The sequence below is a fragment of the Schistocerca cancellata genome, chromosome 5, assembly GCF_023864275.1.
Source record: "Schistocerca cancellata isolate TAMUIC-IGC-003103 chromosome 5, iqSchCanc2.1, whole genome shotgun sequence".
Lineage (NCBI taxonomy): Eukaryota > Metazoa > Arthropoda > Insecta > Orthoptera > Acrididae > Schistocerca > Schistocerca cancellata.
Window position 1 is genome coordinate 643,858,204 of NC_064630.1, and position 22,809 is coordinate 643,881,012.

At 43.0% G+C, this 22,809-nt stretch overlaps 1 protein-coding gene across 2 annotated transcripts in view; it reads right to left on the reverse strand.

The window, feature by feature from the left end:
• LOC126187807 (peptidoglycan recognition protein 1-like) overlaps window positions 1-22,809 on the reverse strand; it is a 127,440-nt gene that overhangs the window by 18,470 nt on the left and 86,161 nt on the right. Inside the window, exon 2 of one of the 2 annotated variants that reach the window (XM_049929093.1) lies at window positions 8,819-8,923. The exons of the other annotated variant lie outside the window; for it this stretch is intronic. Within the exon in view, the coding sequence (XP_049785050.1) occupies window positions 8,819-8,923 (105 nt within the window). The remainder of the gene's footprint in view (window positions 1-8,818; window positions 8,924-22,809) is intronic. 2 annotated transcript variants of the gene reach the window in all.

Here is a 22,809-nt window from a genome sequence, read left to right on the forward strand (position 1 = left end):
TGCCATAAAATAATGCATTTAACGCGACTATTATTTACGCGCGAATTTCATTTAAACGAGTTGAAGATGACTGAAATAAGAACACGAGAGCAATTACGAGTGCTATTGTATTATATTTTCCACACGTACTGCAAAAATGGTCTAAATAATGAACCGTCGAATAGTTGGAGCCGGCCGCGGTGGTCTAGCGGTTCTAGGCGCGCAGTCCGGAACCGCGTGACTGCTACGGTCGCAGGTTCGAATCCTGCCTCGGGCATGGATGTGTGTGATGTCCTTAGGTTAGTTAGGTTTAAGTAGTTCTAAGTTCTAGGGGACTGATAACCACAGTAGTTAAGTCCCATAGTACTCAGAGCCATTTTAACCATTTTTTTTTTTGAATAGTTGGAATCGGTAACTAGAAGCAACCTATGTAGGACGTCATTTCTAGTTACCGATTCCAATATTGCTGTTTGTTGCGCAAAAATCTTATAACATATCAGAAACGTGCTTAAAAAATGATCTTGTTAGTGAACTACAGAATACGACTAGACTTTCAAAAAATGAAAATCTTTACGCACATTACTGCACGCAAAGAAATAAAACGCAAAAATGACCAAACCTTGCAACCAGTAACTATACTACACGAAAGTCACACCAACTACAGTAGCTCCAAATAACACTCCGTAAGGATACTCCAGGAATGACCGTATAAATAAGAGAAGTGTAGCAGAAACATCGAAAAGGAAAACATAAAAGTGGCTAAATAAAAAGAAACTCACCGCATATGAACTTCCAAAGGAGTCGGAGATCGAGGGTGACAAGAAGGAAATAAGGACATAACAAGAAATAATAATGTTAGAAGGTCAAACTGTAACGAAAGAAGCAAAATCCAAAATAACTAATGAAAAAAATAATAAGAAACACAAACTACCAGGCACGAACGAGGTGCCACCCAAATCAGTTCTTCCCTAGCACCCATCCTCAATCAGACGAAAAATTTTAAAATGGTAAAAAGAATGAAACCACGAGTTAATAACATAAACCCTCCGGCAAACACACACCGTGCCCTTCAGCCCACCATTGTAGCCAGAAAAAAAACGGTAGATAACCCTCCCTACAGAGAAACCAAAAAAGTAGCACTGGCACAATACAGTAACATAAAAAAACGCAAAGTAAAACAAGAAAAAAGTATCAGACCCACCAAAACCTAACTAACAAAACGAGGCTTGTACATTTTGCTGACTACTTTCATAAATGCAAGAAATAAACAATAAGCTTTAGGAATACTCTTCCTACAACAGTATTCATCTAAATGGCCTTGCAACACAGAAGTCCTTCTCCTTCCCCGCCCAACAACAGATTTTACAGCCCCCCAATACCCCTCGATAGTATTAGTACATGCTCCCTTCTTATAATCTTTAAACTGAATATTGTTGATTCACGACCAAATGATGATAAACCCCTTTCACTCAACTCCTTGTACGAAGCAAACGCATCCGTCATATTCTTCTATTAAATATGTCAAGACTTCCTTTGTCCGATTTGGTACATCCCTAAGTACAACATCACCACAATCTCTTCCAGAAACTACTACTTCAAAAACCCAAAGCCCAACAACCTCGTGCCTCCTTTCGTACTTTCTCTTTCCAAAATGTGACTCATCTACTTCAACTATAACCCCTGACCCTCACAATGACCCCCTATACTTTCCCCGCAGACCTCTCTACAAAACGAGAACCAGTCGATTACAGTGCCACACGAAACCCCTGCTTCGTGCATGACAGATTTGCAAGAATATTATAGCAAAAATAGTAGGTTAGCATGACAATTACTTCTAAATTCAACCTCGATCTTTCGAACCACGTCCCCCAGAATATGGTTCTTCATATGTCATTTTTTCTGCACCTCCACATGAATTCGTCGGAAGTTCGTGATGAGGCAACCTTCATCAAAACCGTATAATTTCCACAGACACTGCACTTGCAAAATTCAGCAATGACGCCCATTGATTGCAAAAGTTTTATAGATGATTTACGGTCGCTAATTTTGTGAAGCAGAATTTTCGCAGTAAAAACAACTGACTCGTCCATAACGAACAGCGTCAGAAATCAAGACCTTATAAATCACGACTACTTTCATTAACAAAAGATGCCGAAAACAAATTACGAGATGAAAACGAAACAATCTACATCGAATTTTTAATATACGCGCGTAACGAGGAAATCTAGAGAAATCATTTAACGTTCATCGACAGCAATCTGCGGCACAAACAAAATAACATCACACATTACGTCATTGGTCAACGACGACGGGTGGTATCGGACACTAGAATTCACCCAACTATTCGGTAGAAAAATTTGATTCTTGTGCGTTTTTCAGCTTGATATCTTCTCTCGATAAAGAACCGAATTTCTTTTCGTAATTCATCTTGGTTACTTGCTGTATCGCATTTACATAAACCATTACACGAAATTTTAATGAGTGTGCAGAGGTAAAAACGCATTGCGTAGACTTTGCGTACAGTTCATTTTAGGTAATACATTATTGCGTATGAAATTTAGTCAGCATATCGAAGTTGTTTTTAAAGCTGAGAGCAGAACGATAGCTATCACCGTTCTCGAGATATGTCGGCGGACGGGCTGTGCGGTGACCGCGCGCGGGTCGCTCGCGACGCGACCGATACTTCGTCTTGCTCGTTGTAAACCATGCGGTTGTATCAACCGCAAATTTCATAAACGGTTCAAGAAATCGAAACGTGTTTTTTTGCACACGATAACTTGTAAAAAGTCATGTATTTCGTCGCATGATAAATATTCAAAATCTATTTATCTTCCGAGATATGAAAGTAACTACAGTTTTTCAGAATGAATAGACGAATTTTTTTAAACGGCATTTAATAGCATGTGGAATGAGAAGTTAAACCGAAACTAATTAGCTGGTATGTCATAAGATGTAATTTGCTAAGTGTCTACAGCTATTGATTACTCCTTTGGTAAGTAACAAACGTTTTTTTCGTGATCCAGTGTACTTTACTTGTTCCAGATGCGTTTCGCCTTTTACTTTAAGGCATCTTCGGTGGAGTCTAGAATGATTCAGTTTTGTTTTGATATGTGATACTTGCAGATTATAAAACAGTTCACATCTTTTTTTTACATGAATAACTGATTACTTACAGTTAATCGGGATTTTGGCGGACATCTGCGTTTCCCCTCACATGGTCACATGCTGGAGGCTGAACTAAAACTTAGCTTATGGAACATAAGCACATTTTTCATGTTCCTCTTTTTTCTTCTGTCGCTAACTGTTGACATTTTACCGAAAACTCTGATTTAAAGTCGTAACTACAGTGTGTTCACGTCATGTCCCTTCCTGTTTGGTTTGTTTATGTACATTTTGCCAACCTAAAGAATTATATGCTGAAAACTAATGTTTGTTTATTTCTGTTCTCCTTATATCTGTATGTGTGTCTGGCTAGCCAGTGATAGTTATAGAAAGTCGAAAGTGAATGCAGTAGTTGTCAGATAGTGGTTGAAAGATTTGGTGTTCATCTGATTTCAGTTTCGGTTTAAATGTTTTGTGGAGGAGTGCATGTAAGAGTAAATTCACTGCTTACAGTGTTCATTGTCCACGTTTCACTTGCATACAAGGCTACACTCCACACAAATACCTTTGTAAAATAGTACCCAACCATTAGAATTTATATTCGATGTGAACAAATTTTCTTTTTCTGAACGCTTTTCTTTGCTATTGACAGCCTTCATTTTATATCCTCTCTACTTCTGCCTACTCAATTATGGCTTCCCTTTCAAGTTATTGAAGTCTTAGAAATGCAGTTTGGTTTCTGTACAAGTTGTAGATAATCTTGTGTCCTTGTGTTTTAACGATGACATCTCCAGAGCTTCAAAGACATTTCACAGGAAACTAACATTGTGCTTATGTTAGTTTGTATAACCTCTCCACCCCTCTCCTCTCTACATATTCCTTCCACATTCTAGCCTTTTCTTATTTGCTTAGTTCTGGCCTGCCAAATGAGTTCTTGACAGTTGCTTCGCCTTTGCGCAAAGTTGTCTTTCTTCTTTCTCATTTTCACTCTCCCATGTTTTCTAAATGCAAAATCGCGTTGCCATTTTGGACTTTCTGTCAACGTCATCTTTAGACATTTCTATTTCCCATGGCCTACTTTATTTGCTGCATTTTTATATTTTTCCCTCTTGTCAATTAAATTTAATATATCACGTTATATCTAACGAGTGCTAAAAAAAAAAAAACAGATAAAGTCACAGTGGCTAACAAGGTAAAGGCATGGAGACAAATTGCTGTTGACTTTAATTCTCTCGTAAGGCCGATACCTTATGGACAGCTCTGCAAGCTGTTGCTGTGTCTGCTTTCAACAGATCACCAACCACTATTTGAAAGGTTCCTATGGCGTAAAATCTGAAGGTTAACAGTAACATCCACACTGCAATCAGTGGTTGGTTTCATCAGATAGTGTCTGAGCCTTATTTCCAACTGCTCTATAGTACTTTCCTCCAAAAGAAACCTCAACTTACATAACTTGTTATGTAAGTTCAAGACTGGGTTCACCCTTTCAAGCAACGTGCGGAGAGATTGTTGTGTCTCGTTATCGTCAGTGAACACATCTGAATGCTCAGATACTTCTAAAGTAAACGGAAGGAAATAATGTAATTCACATTGCGTAGGTTTATTGCACATAGAATGGTTATGTTGCCAATATTATCTTTACGATCAATAATGTAGAGAAAATAGTAACAAATGGAAAAAAATTTCAAGAATTGACATGGGTTCGAACATGCGATCTCTTACTCTGCAGTCCACAACGCAACCTTCCTTTTTTTAATCTCATATTTCATTTCATTCCTTATTGTTCAGGGCGGACGTCCAATGACATCCGTTCAAGTTCACCATTCATCCATTCACTCAGTTTTTTTTTTTAAATTTTAATTACAGATGGCAGCTAACCCTATAACCGAAAACGCACACTTACCGTGCCGGCATCGAATTTTCCTTCTTCCTCTGCTGCTAACTTCCTTTGAACTAACCACATAAATTACGAATCGTCTCCCAAGAGCTGTTATGAGACTGATTGTTAAGTACAGACAGTAGCCGGTGATTTCCTTAATCTAACTTTCCAGATAAAAAAAAAAGTATTTTGAGCATCAACAGAGTGGGAATTGTGTAGTCACATATTTATTTGCCATTTTTTGAGTTGCTAACACCTTTTCTGTTATTTCAATTGGTATCTGCTAAAAACAAAAGCAATGAATCGTAGTGTCACTATACTATAAACTGGCAATTATAGATGAACCTGACTTTGAACCACGAATTGTAGCCACTCAAATATGATGCGACTTCACAGCATTACGACCTAGAATTCACGTTTATACAACGCAGATTTCCATGTTAAGCATGATCTGAGGTCATTTTCCGTCTTAATCTAAGGTTAAACATATGCAGTCTGTTGTGAATTGGCAGGAGCCAATTCACGGGGTTTGGAGGAAGCCGAAAGGCACACGTTTAAGCTCACGTAGGCTGGCGTGAGGTCTGGAACAGGTCAGAGAAATAAGACTAGCAAAACAGGAGGTAACTGATAGAATACTTAACTTTAGTCCACAATTGGTGAACATCTCTCTTCACTGTACATGCTTCACAATATAAATAGCAAAGGATATGGCGCCTTGCTAGGTCGTAGCAAATGACGTAGCTGAAGGCTATACTAACTATCGTCTCGGCAATTGAGAGCGTAATTTGTCTGTGAACTCTTGCTAGCAACGTCGGCTGTACAACTGGGGCGAGTGCTAGGAAGTGTCTCTAGACCTGCCGTGTGGCAGCGCTCGGTCTGCAATCACTGACAGTGGCGACACGCGGGTCCGTCGTATACTAGCGGACCGCGGCCGATTTAAAGGCTACCACCTAGCAAGTGTGGTGTCTGGCGGTGACACCACACAGTCGGTCCAGAGTATTGAAGTTGGCGGTATTACGTTTAAACACATACTCTAGTCGGAAAAGTAGAGTAGCGTTCGCCTCGAGCTGCGGCCACAGTGGCATGCCGAGTAGTTCGATATACAACGTAGCTAATGAAGTTTTCAATTGGAAATTATGAAATACTGGTTTGTCGTGCCTGTTCCGGAGTAACGACAAGCGGCGGCACGAATATGAAGAAAGCAAGACCAGAGAGGGCTGTGAGAGGACGTCGGCCAATCGCTCCTGCCAGTATCTGCCGGACAGTAGAAGACGGACAGTGATAGACCCGGCCTAGAATAGAGCACTCGAAGAGCTGTTACTTGTGATCCATATCCATTACTTGCATGGACATTCTATACAGGGTGAAAAGTATTTAAACCGACAAACTCTGGGAGGTTGTAGGGGACATCAAAACAAATATTTTTCCCTAATGTCATTTTTTCTTATGAGGATTATTTAAACCAGTGGGGGCCGTATTACGCTCTTCAGTTGTTAGAGGCCGCATTACGATATTCAGTTGTTAGAGGGCGTATTATGCTCTTCAGTTGTAGGCAACTGCTGTCCACCAGTAGTAGTACATTGTCTCTGTTTACTAATGGAGGGATACACCTGGAGTGACTACACTGACATGGTTGGTGCGTACTACGTAGCGCACCACAACGGACGAGCTGCACAGCGGGTTTATCATCAACAATATCCTAATCGCCGTATCCCGCATCATACGACCTTTGCTGCTGTGTACCAACGTCTGCGTGAGACCAGGTCCTTTAACAGATTACCTGGACAGGGACGCCGTCACACGGTAAGAACGCTGCAATTTGAGGAAGCTGTCTTGCAGCATGTGGAGCGGGATCCTTCAATCAGCACTCGGGCAATTGCACGTAACATGGGGACGAAGCAGATGAATGTAAGAACAGTCCTTCGAGAGCAATTGTTACGTCCATTTCACTTACAGCGTGTCGACAACCTGGAACCAGCTGATTATCTACCCAGAGCACAGTTTTCGCAGTGGTACCTGGAACAGCGTCAACTGCATCCTACATTTCCATCCTCTGTGTTGTTTACCGATGAAGCAACGTTCGGGCGTAATGGAGTCTTCAACATGCACACTTCGCATGTTTGGAGTGAGGATAACCCACATGCCACAGTTACTAGCGCTCATCAAGTGCGGCTCTTCGTTAATGTGTGTGTCGGTGTTGTTGGGGACTGTTTAACTGGGCCGTATCTGCTACCTAGACCATTAAATGGCAGGCAATATTGCAATTTTCTCGCCAGAGCATTGCCAGAATTGCTGGAAGACGTCCCGCTCCCTACAAGACAGCTCATGTGGTTCCAACATGACGGGGCGCCGGGACATTTCAGTCGTCGTGAACCGACGGTTCCCAGAAACGTGGATTGGCAGAGGTGGTCCTGCACCATGGCCCGCTCGATCCCCAGATGTGTCCCCTCTGGACTTTTATGTGTGGAGAGAGATGCGCAACCTTGTTTACGCGACTCCTGTTGCATCAGAAGAGGATCTGGTTGCCCGGACAGTAGCAGCAGCAGGAACAATTCAGGATACTCTTGGGGATTTTGCCCGTGTCAGACAGAACATGATCCGACGGTGTAACCTTTGTTTACGTGTCAATTGAAGCATTTATGAAAATCTACTGTAATTGAAATTGGGTTGTGTTAATGTGTTCTCTCTTGGTCATAAAAAAATGGAAAAGTGTTTGTTGGTTTAATTAATTTGTCGCCAGAGAAATCTTCCTCTACCGCTTTAAATACTCCTCATAGGAAAAAATGACATTAGGGAAAAATATTTGTTTTGATGTCCCCTACAACCTCCCAGAGTTTGTCGGTTTAAATACTTTTAACCCTGTATAGCGAAAGACATCGATTATTTGCATGTTGCCAATAGCTTGCGACACGACATTGTAAACCAGAATTAAGTATTGTCAATATATTTTATTGTAATAAAAACCATTAACGTCATTTGCTTGAATTGTTGTATAGCTATCGGAGAAAGCAGCATCCTTTAGGCACCCTGTTCCAGTTTACCGCATTGTATTCACCTACGTATTTCGACAATCTCCTGACAAATGCATTAAGTATTATACTCAAATGTTTTTTGTTTTTATGTTATACTATCTGAAATGTTCCACACCCACGAGAATCATCTCCTTTCTTGGGTCTATGGAACGAAAACTGAATCTAATCTAGTCTAATCTAAGAGACGAGTAGGAAGAACCCCACACTACCCTCGCAACATGGAGGCGAGGTATCACGTCCCCATTCGAGACAAACAAATTCGAATTGTAACCTTTTTGCATCGGATGTGTAGTTTACGACGTATTTCAATGTCTTTAACGCAAATGAACACCTCGTATAGTAATGTTAGCATTCACCATAACAAACGCATGTTACAGTCGAGATATTACACATGTTTATGCCGAAAGAGGAACGTTGTGTCATTAGTGAAGAGCGAACTAAAGAAATGAAAGCAGTTTAGCTAACCCCGGAAACCTGAGCAACTCTGTGGAAGATTGGGTACTCAGCCTCAGTGGGAAACAGGGTTAGGGCAGATGAGAGTGGGAGAAATTGTCCTCCAAAGAATAGGTGGCCGAGCGCAGAGCCAAAATCGCTACCTTGTACAAAATTATTTTTGCTAATAACTTGACAGATATAGCCGGATTGCCCTCACGAAGGCGAACTAAGCTAAGGAACAAGGCTACGAGCAGGAAAATATCAAAGCCCTAGGAATCAGAGAGAACAGAATGGAGGGAAATTGTTAAGGGGGCGAATACCGTCTGTGGGTTGTGAAGCCACAAGGAGAAGAAAAAATTAATTTACCTCTCTGTTTATCTTACAAACTTACCTATTGGTAAGTCTGCGAAATACGCCACTCCTCCAAAGATGACCAAAATCATGGCAATGGAGCCATTCAGCATAACTGTCGCCACCCGCGCAGGTCGTCGACGTCCTGCAAACACATCACAAAAAAATGGTTCAGCTCTTTACAGTCACTCTTGTCTGCCTTACTACTCTCATTCTCGAAACATCCCACAGGCTGTGGCTAAGCCATGTCTCAGCAATATCGTTTCTTCCACGAGTGCTAGTTCTGCAAGGTTCGCAGAAGAGCTTCTGTGAAGTTTGGAAAGTAGGAGACGAGGTACTGGCGGAAGTAAAGCTGTGAGGAGGAGGCGTGAGTCGTGCTTGGGTAGCTCAGATGGCAGAGCACTTGCCCGCGAAAGGCAAAGGTCACGAGCTCGAGTCTCGGTCCGGCACACAGTTTTAATCTACCAGGAAGTTTCTTACTATTCTCGTCATTAAACAGAACTGACGTATAGGTATGTTTTCAGTTTAAAGGTGCCAGTATTTCGGAAGGAAAAGTGTCGTGCCTAGCCGTGGCTAGTGGTCAGCATGTTTATGGGTATCCGCAGTTACATCTGCTGATATCTGCAGCAATAACTACTTTGCGGATAAAAGCTTGTGTCACAAAGGATATTCGCAGTTATTTCTATTAATATTCGCGATAATAATAACATTGCGATTAAAAGATAAAGACGAGTGTCACATTCACACAGTCCAGTCACATTAATGTGAGAACCGCCTATCTTCGACGTCAACGTGCAAGAGCCACTCACACACGGCAGATGGCAGCACTAGCAGTGGAGGGTATATGAAGCGTGTCGGGGTACGTGGACAACAGCACAGTCGTCGTAATGTAGAAATCGAGCGATTTATCTGGCGTCGAAAATGGCACGATCACTGGCTTTTTGGTCAAGGGTGGAAGCATATCCGAAACGACTAAGTTGGTAAACCGTTTGCGTGCCGCCGTGGTTGAAGTATACCTTGCGTGGCAAAATAGCGCTAAGCAGAACCGGCGTGGAGACAGCTGTGGTGCCGGCCGGAGGGGCCGTGCGGTTCTAGGCGCTACAGTCTGGAACCGAGTGACCGCTACGGTCGCAGGTTCGAATCCTGCCTCGGGCATGGATGTGTGTGATGTCCCTAGGTTAGTTAGGTTTAATTAGTTCTAAGTTCTAGGCGACTGATGACCTCAGAAGTTAAGTCGCATAGTGCTCAGAGCCATTTGAACCATTTGAACAGCTGTGGTGCACAACGGGCCATAGATAATAGAGGTGAACGACGGTTACAGAGGTGTGTACGGAGGAATAGACGTGTAACTGTCGAACAGCTGAATACGCAGATGATGTAAGGGGCTATCAACAGTGTCTCCTCAACTATCGTTCAGTGAACATTGCTGTGCGTGAGCCTCTGAAGCAAAATGTTCAAATGTGTGTGAAATCTTATGGGACTTAACTGCTAAGGTCAGCAGTCCCTAAGCTTACACACTACTTAACCTAAATTATCCGAAGGACAAACACACACACACCCATGCCCAAGGAGGACTCGAACCTCCGCCGGGACCAGCCGCACAGTCCATGACTGCAGCGCCTTAGACTGCTCGGCTAATCCCTCGCGGCAGCCTCTGCAGCAGTCGCTTGATTCATGCACCATGCTGACTGTTGCTCATTAGCAACGAAGGTTGAAATGTGCACGCCAATACCGCAACTGGACGTGTACTGATTGGCAACAGGTGGCTTTTTCAGATGAATCACGTTTTGTGCTCCATTGGACTGAAAGGAAACACGCCGCAACAATCATTGGTAGGGTCCACTCTGGAGGAGAGAGCGTTACAGTCTGGGGAATTTCCTTTAATTTACGTCTATGTTCTAAGCAAAGAAGGGAAAGCAGAAAGGTGGAAGGAGTATATAGAGGGTCTATACAGGGGCGATGTTCTTGAGGACAGTATTATGGAAATGGAAGAGGATGTAGATGAAGGTGAAATGGGAGATAAGATACTGCGTGAAGAGTTTGACAAAGCACTGAAAGACCTGAGTCGACACAAGGTCCCGGGAGTAGACAACATCCCATTAGAATTACTGACAGCCTTGGGAGAGTCAGGCCTGACAAAACTCTACCATCTGGTGAGCAAGATGTATGAGACAGGCGAAATACCCTCAGACTTCAAGAAGAATATAATAATTCCAATTCCAAAGAAAGCAGGTGTTGACAGATGTGAAAATTACCGAACAATCAGTTTAATAAGTCATGGCTCCAAAATACTAACACGAATTCTTTACAGACGAATGGAAAGACTGACACAAGCCGACCTCGGGGAAGATCAGTTTGGATACCGTAGAAATACTGGAACACGTGAGGCAATACTGACCCTACGACTTATCTTAGAAAATAGATTAAGGAAAGGCAACCTACATTTCTCGCATTTGTACACTCAAAGAAAGCTTTTGACAATGTTCACTGGAATACTCTCTTTCAAATTCTAAAGGTGGCAGGGGTCAAATACAGGAAGCGAAAGGCTATTTACAATTTGTACAGAAAGCAGATGGCAGTTATAAGAGTCGAGGGGTATGAAAGGGAAACAGTGGTTGGGAAGGGAGTGAGAAAGGGTTGTACCCTATCGCCGATGTTATTCAATCTGTATATTGAGCAAGCAATAAAGGAAACAAAAGAAAAGTTCGGAGTAGGTATTAAAATCTATGGAGAAGAAATAAAAACTTTGAGGTTCGCCGATGACATTGTAATTCTCTCAGAGACAGCAAAGGACGTGGAACAGCAGGTGAACGGAATGGACAGTGTCTTGAAAGGAGGGTACAAGATAAACATCAACAAAAGCAAAACGAAGATAATGGAATGTAGTCGAATGAAGTCGAGTGATGCTGAGGGAATTAGATTAGGAAATGAGACACTTAAAGTAGTAAAGGAGTTTTGCTATTTGGGGAGCAAAATAACTGATGATGGTCGAAGTAGAGAGGAAATAAAATGTAGAATGGCAATGGCAAGGAAAGCGTTTCTGAAGAAGAGAAATTTGTTAACATCGAGTATAGATTTAAATGTCAGGAAGTCGTTTCTGAATGTATTTGTATGGAGTGTAGCCATGTATGGAAGTGAAACGTGGATGATAAATAGTTTAGACAAGAAGAGAATAGAAGCTTTCGAAATGTGGTGCTACAGAAGAATGCTGAAGATTAGATGGGTAGATCACATAATTAATGAGGAGGTATTGAATAGAATTGGGGAAAAGAGGAGCTTGTGGCACAACTTGACTAGAAGAAGGGATCAGTTGGTAGGACATGTTCTGAGACATCGAGGGATCACCAATTTAGTATTGGAGGGCAGCGTGAAGGGTAAAACTCGTAGTGGGAGACCAAGAGATGAATACACTAAGCAGATTCAGAAGTATGTAGGCTGCAGTAGGTACTAGGAGATGAAGAACCTTGCACAGGATAGAGTAGCATGGAGAGCTGCATCAAACCAGTCTCAGTACTGAAGACCACAACAACAACAACAACATAGTCACACACTTTTTTTGTTAACAGATTACCAGTTTCGGTCGATAATAACTATCTTCAGATCAGTGTTTAAAAAAACAATGTCCTAATGTACTGCAGCCGTAGTGGCCTAGTCGAATGTTAAATGCAGATGTGCTGAATCTGCATTTAACATTCAACGATGCAACTATGGCTGCAGCACATTAGGACATTGTTTTTATAAAACACAGATCTGAGGATGGTTATTATAGACCGAAACCGATAATCTGTGAACAAAATGTTTGTGACCATAGACGTAAATTAAAGGAAATTTATTCTATATGCAGGTCCCTTTTTTATTCGCGACAATGTCGCAGCTTGTGAGTCTGGGGAATGTTTTCGTGGTATTCCCTGGGTGGTCTCGTCATTCTGGAAGGAACAATGGATCAACTCAAGTATGCATCTATCCTTTGGGACCATGTCCTGCCTAGGTAAGATGGCATCTACCAACAGGACAACGCAACGTGCCACAGTGCTCGCAGTGTACGTGTGTGGTTTGAAGAGTGCAAGAATGAGTTTACCGTACTCTTCTGGCCACCAAACTCTCTGGATTTGAACCCAATCCAAAATCTGTGGGACCATCTCGATCAGGCTGTTCGCGCCATGAATCGTCAACTGAGAAACGGAGCGCAGTTGGCTACGGCACTGCAATCGGAACGGATTCATATTCCTGTCGGTATCTTACAGAAACTCGCTGAATCTCTTTCTGCACGTCTTGCAGCGGTCCGCTATTCAGGCCTTTGACATTTGGTGACAGGTGTGGCTGGACAGTGTAATATCTCTGGCAACAGACGTGATTCATAGCGAATCAGAGGAGCTGGGGTTAGACTCAGTCAGGGGTCACCAGATGCACGATCGTCAGGTAACTTGGTCTCCGTCGACAGCAGGGTGGTTCTAGGCAAGTGGCCTTGGCCGCAGGAACAACGCCTACCGTTGCAGCTGCTGCGTCGTCTTATGGGGAAGTTTCGAATGGGGACCGAACAGCGAAATGAGGGGATTGTGATTGGTAATCAAGTGAGACTTGGAATAACAGTAATACACATGAAACCTCCTGACGCCGTTTATGATAGCCAACGCCTCTTCTTGAAGTTTAAAATAATTCCTCTGTCAGCATTTAATGTTTTAGGTGCAAATGCAACGGGCTGTTCCGTGCTGTGAGTGTATTTGTGGGACAGCATGCCGCCAATGCTGACTCATCACCAGTAAGTGTTAAACATTTGCCGAGACTGAATATTACTAAACAAGAGGCTGACATGTGCACTTTCTAGTTGCAAGAATGCTTTCTGGCAAGCCTCTGAACACACAGCTTTAACACTTCATTCACGTAACAGATCAAGAGGATGGGGAATATGGACCGCTCTAAAAGCTCTAAGCACTATGGGGCTTAACAGCTGAGGTCATCAGTCCCCTAAACTTAGAACTACTTAAACCTAACTAACCTAAGGACATCACACATATCCATGCCCGAGGCAGGATTCGAACCTCTGACCGTAGCAGCCGCATGGTTCCGGACTGAAGCGCCTAGAACCGCTCGGCCACCGGGACCGTCATCTGGACCGCATTTGGAATAAATTTCACATAGTAATTTATTTTTCCCAGGAACGACTGTAGTTCACTGAGGTTCTTCGGAGGTGGTAAGTTAGTGATTGCGTCCGCATGATTCTGTTTGGGTGTGAGGTCTTCTTTGTTTAATATTGCACCAGGTACTTTACACTTGGATCAAAGAAACTAGATCTGTCGAGTCGACAATGCAGACCTTTGGCTTGGAGCCACTCAAACATCATCTGTAGATGGTGCAGGTGCTGTTTCCATATGGCCCCAGTAATTAGCATGCCGTCTAAATAATTAACACTGTTGGGCATGTCTTCGATGAGTTGCTCATGGAATCTCTGAAATGTCACAGAGCGCCGAAATGAGCCCCCTAATGGCAACCTGTTGTAAAAATACTTGCCAAATGGTGTATTAATCACTAAAAATTGTCTCCTGTGATCAGCTGAAGGGAGATGTCAGTGAGTGGCTCTAAGCACTATGGGACTTAACAGCTGAGGTCATCAGTCCCATAGACTTAGAACTACTTAAACCTAACTAACCTAATGACATCACACACAGCTATGTCCGAGGAAGGATTCGAACCTGCGACCGTCGCAGCAGCGCTGTTCCGGACTAAAGCGCCTAGTACCGCTCGGCCACAGCGGCTGGCTAAAGCAATTGCCTCCAGTCAATTTTACAAATATTTCCTCCGGCATAGAAACTGGATACAGATCGACATTTGCTCGAGGATTAATGGCAGTCTTCAATTCACCACAAATCGAAAGTGATCCATACAGCTTCTTAACTACGATTATGGGTGCTGCCCACTGGCTAGACGATAATGAGTATGTTACACCCATACTTTCCAGTCTATCTAGTTGTGCTTCAATTTGATCAGCTCTACAAAAATTGGGCACTGCTGATTGCTTGGAGGACACGCGGGCTAGGAAAATCAGTTGGACAGGCTAAGGTGGGTTCAAATAGTTGCTTGTATTGGGGACATAAGGCATCACGTTCTGTAAATGGTATACTATTTGAAACTAGATTAACTTGGTCTTGAATTTGGGAACCAAAAAGCATAAAAAATTTTGTTGGCGTCCAGAAATTGATTACTAGCACGGTTGCTCGAACAGTCCACGGGTATACTGACGCCCGCCCGCCCTCAGGAGCTCAGTTCGTATGCGCACCTGACGATGGCGACATGTCTGATCGTCGAAATATTGTGCCCGTTGGACACTATGAACCGGCAGTATAGCCGTGGACTGTTCGAGCAACAAATACGCCGGGATAAACTGAAGAATCACTAGCAGGGTTAGTTGTCGAACTACATTTTTGTACTTAGCTTGGACTAGGACAGTTATATGAAGAGTCAGAGGAAAAAACCAGGTAAGTCACTTTTCTAAAAAATTGAGTTATTGCTACAGTTCGATTCAGACTGATCATATGCATGTGCTGAGAGTCTAAAACTGAAAAAAAAACGAGTCCAGAGATACTAGCATTCAAAGTTTTCCAGTGAGGGGAAAGAACCAGGTAAGTCAATATTTCAGGGGAAAGAAACAGGCAAGTCACTGGTGACTCATCCAGCTACGAGAGGGCAGTGCAAACAGAATTCTGATGTAATCGATCCCCCCAGTAAATGAGAGCCAAGGAAGAACAAAATGAAGTTGGCTAACTGCATAGAGTTCGCAAAAAATATATCTGTGCTAAATATAGAAACCAATGACGATCACTTAAGGCGGAGACTTTCGGTGTATTCGTTCAGTATCCACGTTCTTGCAAGAGGCGAATCGTTTCTACATATTTATCCTGAATTCACTGCGGAAAAGAGCGCTAATAGATGTCATTTCTTCATACTTCATCACTCATGCCTTGGATGAGGGCACTGTTCCTGCTGGTGGTTAAAATAAAAACTTCAACTTTTTCCGCTATAAGCAAATTGGTGACCTGTAGAAGATAAAAAGCACATTTCCTGAGCGTGGCTAATTGGATTATGGAATGCAAAGACACTGATGGAAACACCTACGGACTTCAAGGAAATGATCGAAGCATCCAGATGTAATCCATCTTCTTTGACTGTGGTCAGTGTCAACCGAAAAATAGAAAACACTGTTGGACTCAAAGGACACTACAAAATACCCTTCCAAAACTCAGTCTATTAAAATATCATCTGATTCGAACTGCCATCGTATGCTGAAATACGAAAAGACCTATCATAGAGGAATGCAGGCTGACTTTATAAGGGCACCATGTCAATGTCAACCAATGGATGGTCTGTTTGAATTGCCCTTATCTGCTGATGCTGGTATGTGTCTTCAGAATTCCGTATTTGTCGAGTTTCACAGATTTGACTTTTTATTGTTTTGAAATGATAATTAAATCAAGACCCTAAGCTGTCGACAGGCGTTGACATACATCAACGGGGACAGTTGCAAATGTGTGCCGCGACCAGGCCCTCAAATGGCTCTGAGCACTATGGGACTCAACATCTTAGGTCATAAGTCCCCTAGAACTTAGAACTACTTAAACCTAACGACATCACACACACCCATGCCCGAGGCAGGATTCGAACCTGCGACCGTAGCAGTCCCGCGGTGCCGGACTGCAGCGCCAGAACCGCTAGACCACCGCGGCCGGCCGCGACCAGGACTCGAACCCGTGATCTCCTGCTTAGAGGGCAGACGCTTTATCCATCTGAGGCACCGAGGACACAGAGGATAGCGCGACTGCAGGGATTTATCCCTTGCACGCTCTCCGTGAGACCCACATTCCCAACTTAATGTCCACACACTACATTCGTAGTGCCCCTGCCCATTACACTCATTACTGGCGGCAGGCAATCTTACCAAGCCCCGTAAGAGTTCGGGCAATGCGTGTGCATCCAACACAGAAGAAGAAGGTCAATGGCCGGTTTGCCTTAACTGTATGAAGATGGTATCTGTTCTTTCGGACATGTCTATTTGGCCGTTCACATTTCCGCAGCCGTCACTCATCCCTGTCATCTATGGCCCACGGTGCACCACAAATGCTTCGACGCCGGTTTTGGATAGCGCCATTGTGCCATGCACGCTATACTTCAACCACAGCAGCACGCGAACAGTTTACAAACTTAGTTGCTTCCGAAGTGCTTCCACCCTCGGCCCGAAAGCCAATGATCGTGGACATAAGATAAATCGCTCCGCTTTCGCCTCACGACAACGACTGTACTGTTTTCCAAATCCCCCCCCCCCCCCCCCCGACTATTAGTGCTGCCACCTGCCGTTTGTGTGTGGTTACTGCACGTTGACGTCGAACATGGCGGCGGCCACGTTAATGAGGCTGGACTGTGTATCTGGCCCGTGAAAAAGCATCTTGAAAACTTGTGTTGTCTCAGATGACACCAATGCGCCGATCACTACCGAAACAAGAAAAAAAAAACAGCAGCGTTTTTAGAATAGGCAAGGTATGCTCATCCTCTGGTGTTGTCTTCCTCCCGCCCCCCCCCCCCCCCCCCCCACGGCACCAAGTGCAAACGATTGCTCACGACCAAGGGGAAGGGGAAGGGGAGCAGGTCAGGTGTCATAGGCGTCATGATCGCCCTATGTGCTGCAAGAAATTCTGGATGGTCACAAGCGGGCTGACCGGCTACAGAGAGCGTTCCAGCTGAGTAAAGGCGGTCATTCATTCACAGGCTGTCTACACGTACTGCTGTAAGTAGGCTGTTTATGTTTTCTTTATGTAAGTAGGCTGTTTATGTTTTCTTATTGGCAACGTTACGTAGCGCTCTATATGAAAATCACTGGCTGTGCTGTGTGCAGTCTGTGGCTAGTTTGCATTGTTGTCTGCCATTGTAGTGTTGGGCAGCGGCAGCTGGATGTGAACAGCGCGTAGCGTTGCGCAGTTGGAGGTGAGCCGCCAGCAGTGGTGGATGTGGGGAGAGAGATGGCGGAGTTTTGAAATTGAACTGCTATATATATTATGATTATTAAGGTAAATACAGTGTTTGTTCTCTATTAAAATCTTTCATTTGCTAACTATCCCTATCAGTAGTTAGTGCCTTCCGTAGTTTGAATCTTTTATTTAGCTGGCAGTAGTGGCGCTCGCTGTATTGCAGTAGTTCGAGTAACGAAGATTTTTGGTGAGGTAAGTGATTTGTGAAACGTATAGGTTAATGTTAGTCAGGGCCATTCCTTTGTAGGGATTTCTGAAAGTCAGACTGCGTTGCGCTAAAAAAATATTGTGTGTTAGTTTAAGCACAGTCGTGTATAAATGTTCTAAGGGGACGTTTCACTGCCAACAACAAATCGGATACAGTCCTTGAGTGTACAGGTAGAACTGGCAAAAGCACAGGGTGTTGAGTACGGCAACGGAAACTGACAGGCCCAACTCGGAGGAAACAATAAAAGAAACATTGGCCGTAGATGGGAACAACTAAAAGAAACAATAGTCCTGCCTTTCACATGCTCGCATAGTTATAGATTGCAGACTGGGGGATGAGTTCTACTCATACGACACAAAATTAATCATAGGCGATTTTAATGCGAAGATAGGGAAGGAGGAAGCATTCCGGCTTACAATTGGGAAAGAAAGTTTGCATAACATTTCGAATGATAATGGCACAAGGATGGTTAATTTTGCTGTTTCAAAAGACATGATTGTTGAGAGCACATATTTCAAAAGGAAGGACATTGAGTCTCTCTGGATGGACACACCCGAAACCAAATTGAACATGTTCTTGTAGCTCGGAGATGGCACACTAGTATAGAAAATGTTAGGACTTTCAGGGGAGCAGACTGCAATTCTGATCATTTTCTTGTAGTTGCCAAAGTTCACCAACGGCTATCTACAGCAACATCAAGGAGTCACAATGCAGAACTTGTTAGGTTCGACACTGACATGCTAAATGATGAAAACTTTAGAAGAAGATACATGATAGAAATTTCAAATAGGTTTGATGCTCTCAGGACACACGAAGATCAAGACGAGGATGTAAATAAACAGTGGATCACTGTGAGGAATAATATCAAAGAGGCAACGAAGGTCACAATAGGTACAATTAAGAAGAATAGGAGGAAACAGTGGTTTGATGAAGAATGCAAAATCTGGTAGAGGAAAGGAGAAAAGCGCGATTAGATTGGGATAGAATGGGAGACTGAAAACAAGAGGAGTTCTTGAACGTGAGAAGGGAAGTTGGTCGTAGCCTACGGGTAAAGAAGAGGGATTATTTGAACAATCAAATAAAAAAAAAGGAAACAAACAGTAAAACAAAAACATTGGGGAAATTTATCTAGACATAAATGGTTATAGAAAGGGGCTCAAGGCTACGACAAATGCACTTCGAGGGGATGCCGAGGGAATACTGACAGACCCCAGTGCTATATTAAATAAATGGAGGGCGCATTTTGAGCATCTATTAAATGTACACCAGGAAGCAGGAAATGAGCAGGCGTACGAAATACATACAGCAGAACCCCAGATACCTGAGCCAACGTTAAAGGAAGTAAGAGATGCAATCAACAAATTGAAAAACTATAAAGCAGCAGGATCAGACTGCATAACTGCAGAATTAATTAAAAATGGGGGACAGAAATTGGTGGAAGTAGTTCACAAAGTGATAACTAAAATATGGAACTCGGAGATGCTACCTGAAGAGTGGCAGGAGTCGATTCTGATCCCAATTTTTAAGAAGGGCGACAAAATGGATTGTAGTAATTATAGAGGGATATCGCTATTACCAGTATGTTCCAAAATTGTCTCGACTATTCTGCTAAGCAGGCTTACACCATATGCAGATGAAATTATGGGGGATTACCAAGCCGGCTTTCGGAGGAACAGATCAACTATAGTCCAAATATTATTCACCCTGCGTCAAATTTTGGAAAAGAAATGGGAATACAACAAACCAGTTCATAATCTTTTCATAGATTTTACAAAAGCATATGATTCAGTCTTGTAATAAAAATTGTACAGAATTCTTTTGGTAGTTGGAATACCAAAGAAGTATGTTAGACTTACAGAAGCGAGTTTGAAAAACACAAAAGGTAGAGTACGTGTGGGGAAATTGGAGTCAGAAGAATTTGTAATAAAGAACGGACTTAAGCAGGGAGATGCCCTGTCTCCGCTACGTTTTTAATTTAGTCCTAGAATATATTGTACGAATGGCAGCAGGTAATTCAGAGGGTGTGGAGTTAAATGGAAATATTAAGATATTAGGGTTTGCAGATGATCTAAACATCATTAGCGATAGGAAAGAATCTGTAACAGCAAATGCGAATGCGTTAATCAAGGGTAGTTAAGATGTAGGTCTAAGGATAAGTGAAGACAAAACTAAATACCTGGTTACTACTAGAATGCCAACAGCAGTAGATCAGGAAATGTTAAGAGTTGGAGACATGCAGTTTGAAAAAGTGAACACATTTAAGTATCTAGTAGTGGACATCTCTTCGAGAAATGAGATTGAATCCGAACTGAAGAAGAGATTATGGGCAGGAAATGCGTGCTACTTCTCACTGAATAGATTACTTTCATCACGGATATTGTCTAGGAATTTAAAGATTAGAATATACAAAACTGTTATTCTACCAGTTATGCTGTATGGGTGTGAGACTTGGTCTCTCACTGTGCAAAATGAAAAGCCGTTTCGAGTATTTGAGAACAAAATTTTGAGGAAAATTTTTGGAGCAAAAAGGGATGACATTAGCGGATAGTGGCGAAAACCGCATAACGAAGAAGTTCACGAACTCTATTCAAGCCCTGACATAATCAGTATTATTAAATCACGTAGGCTGCGATGGGCGGGTCACGTAGCTCGAATGGATGAGGGCAGGGCAGCGCGCAGAGTACTGGTAGGGCACCTAGAGGGAAAACGTCCGAGGCGTAGATGGGAGGACAATGTGAAGGCTGATTTGAGGAGCCTAGGTATTGAAGCGGAATGGAAGGAAATAGCCCAAGACAGGGACAGATGACGAAAATACGTTGCTGCGGTAATGGACTCTCGAGTCCGGAATGACTAGTGAGAGAGAGAGAGAGAGAGAGAGAGAGAGAGACTGGTGTTCATAGTCGCACTGCTAAGTGAAATATTGATAATGTGTAGCGTCTTCTTCTAGTTATATCGTGTAAATTATTATTATTATTGTCACTTATGCTGAAGTGATGTGCTAAGCACTAAACTAAACAAATTATTATTACAAAACAGTAGTTAAAATAAATGTTGCATATTCCTTTATTGTCAATCTTGGATATAACAGGAAACAAAACTGATTTTGTTCTGCCAAGTACAGACATAAGAAAGGAAAAAGTAAGAAGATAGACACTTTTCCGCTTGATAAACACCAACAAAAAACAAAAACAAAACCTCACAAAAGATTCCACTACAAACGCTACCGTTTCTTTTCACTGTCACCTTGCGCAACACATTTTTTATGGACCAATCGACCCTCCTCGTAATTGAAGAAACTTTGGAATGCAGTTTAGGCAAACTCCTTACCAAACTATCCAGAGAAGCCTGTGGGATATTGACCCATTCCTCCATAGCGGCCTCTTTGATGCCCTGTAAGGTCGATGGTGGGACAGGACGATTGCAAACCGCTCGTTTAACATGGCCCATGCATTCTCATTACAGCTGAGATCTGGAGAATATGGAAGCCGGTCCATCCAACTGATTCAATATGGGAGCCTTTCCATCCAACTGATTGTATGCTCCACTAGGGAAACGTTCATAAGACTGTGACGACTGGGGCGTGCGTTCTCATCCATCAGCGTGAATCCCGCTCCAGTATGTTGCTCAAATGGAGCCACAATGTGTGGAAAGATGTCCCGTTACTTTACACCAGTCATCCTCCCATGTATTGGCACAAGGGCTGTCTGCGGCCACACATGATTCCACACCAAAACATGATGGAATCGCCATTATAACGGTAGCGGTCTGTGATACAGTTAGACTCTAAAAGTTGTTCTCGTTGCCTCCAAGCAGGAGTATTAATATTGTCAGGGCGCAGACCGATACGAGTCTCAACAGAAAAGAGCGTGTGCCCCACTGCTGCCTAGTCCACAAAGAGCGATTTTGTGCCCATGTGACACGAGTCCTCCACCGAAACCCATTTAGGGGAGGAGCTAGGCGGTGTCTTCTGGCACGTAATCCCAACTCACGGATCTTATTTCGTATCGTCTTAGTTGACACCCGCACTCCTATAGCTGTTTGGAACTGCCGCCGTAGACGCGTTGCATTGTATTGAAGGTTTGTGCCTGCCGCTATACGCAGATAGTTTGTGCCTGCCGCTATACGCAGATATCGGTCCTGCGCTCTTGTTGTTTTTCATCTGCGGCCACTTGAAGATCCTTAACTGATCTTGTCGCTAGAAACTTGTTCGACTGACTCACATGAAGATTCGCTGCAACACCCATCTGTCTCATTCCTTCATCCGTTAAGAGTGCCTATATGGAGCCTCTGACCGTTATTGTTCTCCGAACCATCCCGAAGCAACTCAAATCTCCTGATTACAAAAAAATGGTTCAAATGGCTCTGAGCACTATGGGACTTAACATCTGAGGTCATCAGTCCCCTAGAACTTAGAACTACTTAAACCTAACTAACCTAAGAACGACACACACATCCATGCCCGACGCAGGATCCGAACCTGCGACCGTAGCGGTCGCGCGGTTCCAGACTGAAACGCCTAGAACCGCTCGGTCACTGTGGTTGGCCTCCTGATTACACATAGCTCAAGTACTACAATGTTTACATGTGAAATGGTTAGCATAGACTGCACATAATGCTCCCTCACGATAGAAAAATGAACTGTTTCTGCTAGACTTGCATTACAAAACAAACCAATGTAGATATCGTAACGCATTTCTGCATCGCAACATTCGATATTAAAGTTTCAGGAAAGTGCGACATTTATTTTGACCATTGTATTAAAATATGTTACTTGTTATATTGTAAGTAGGCTGTTTATATTTTCTTATT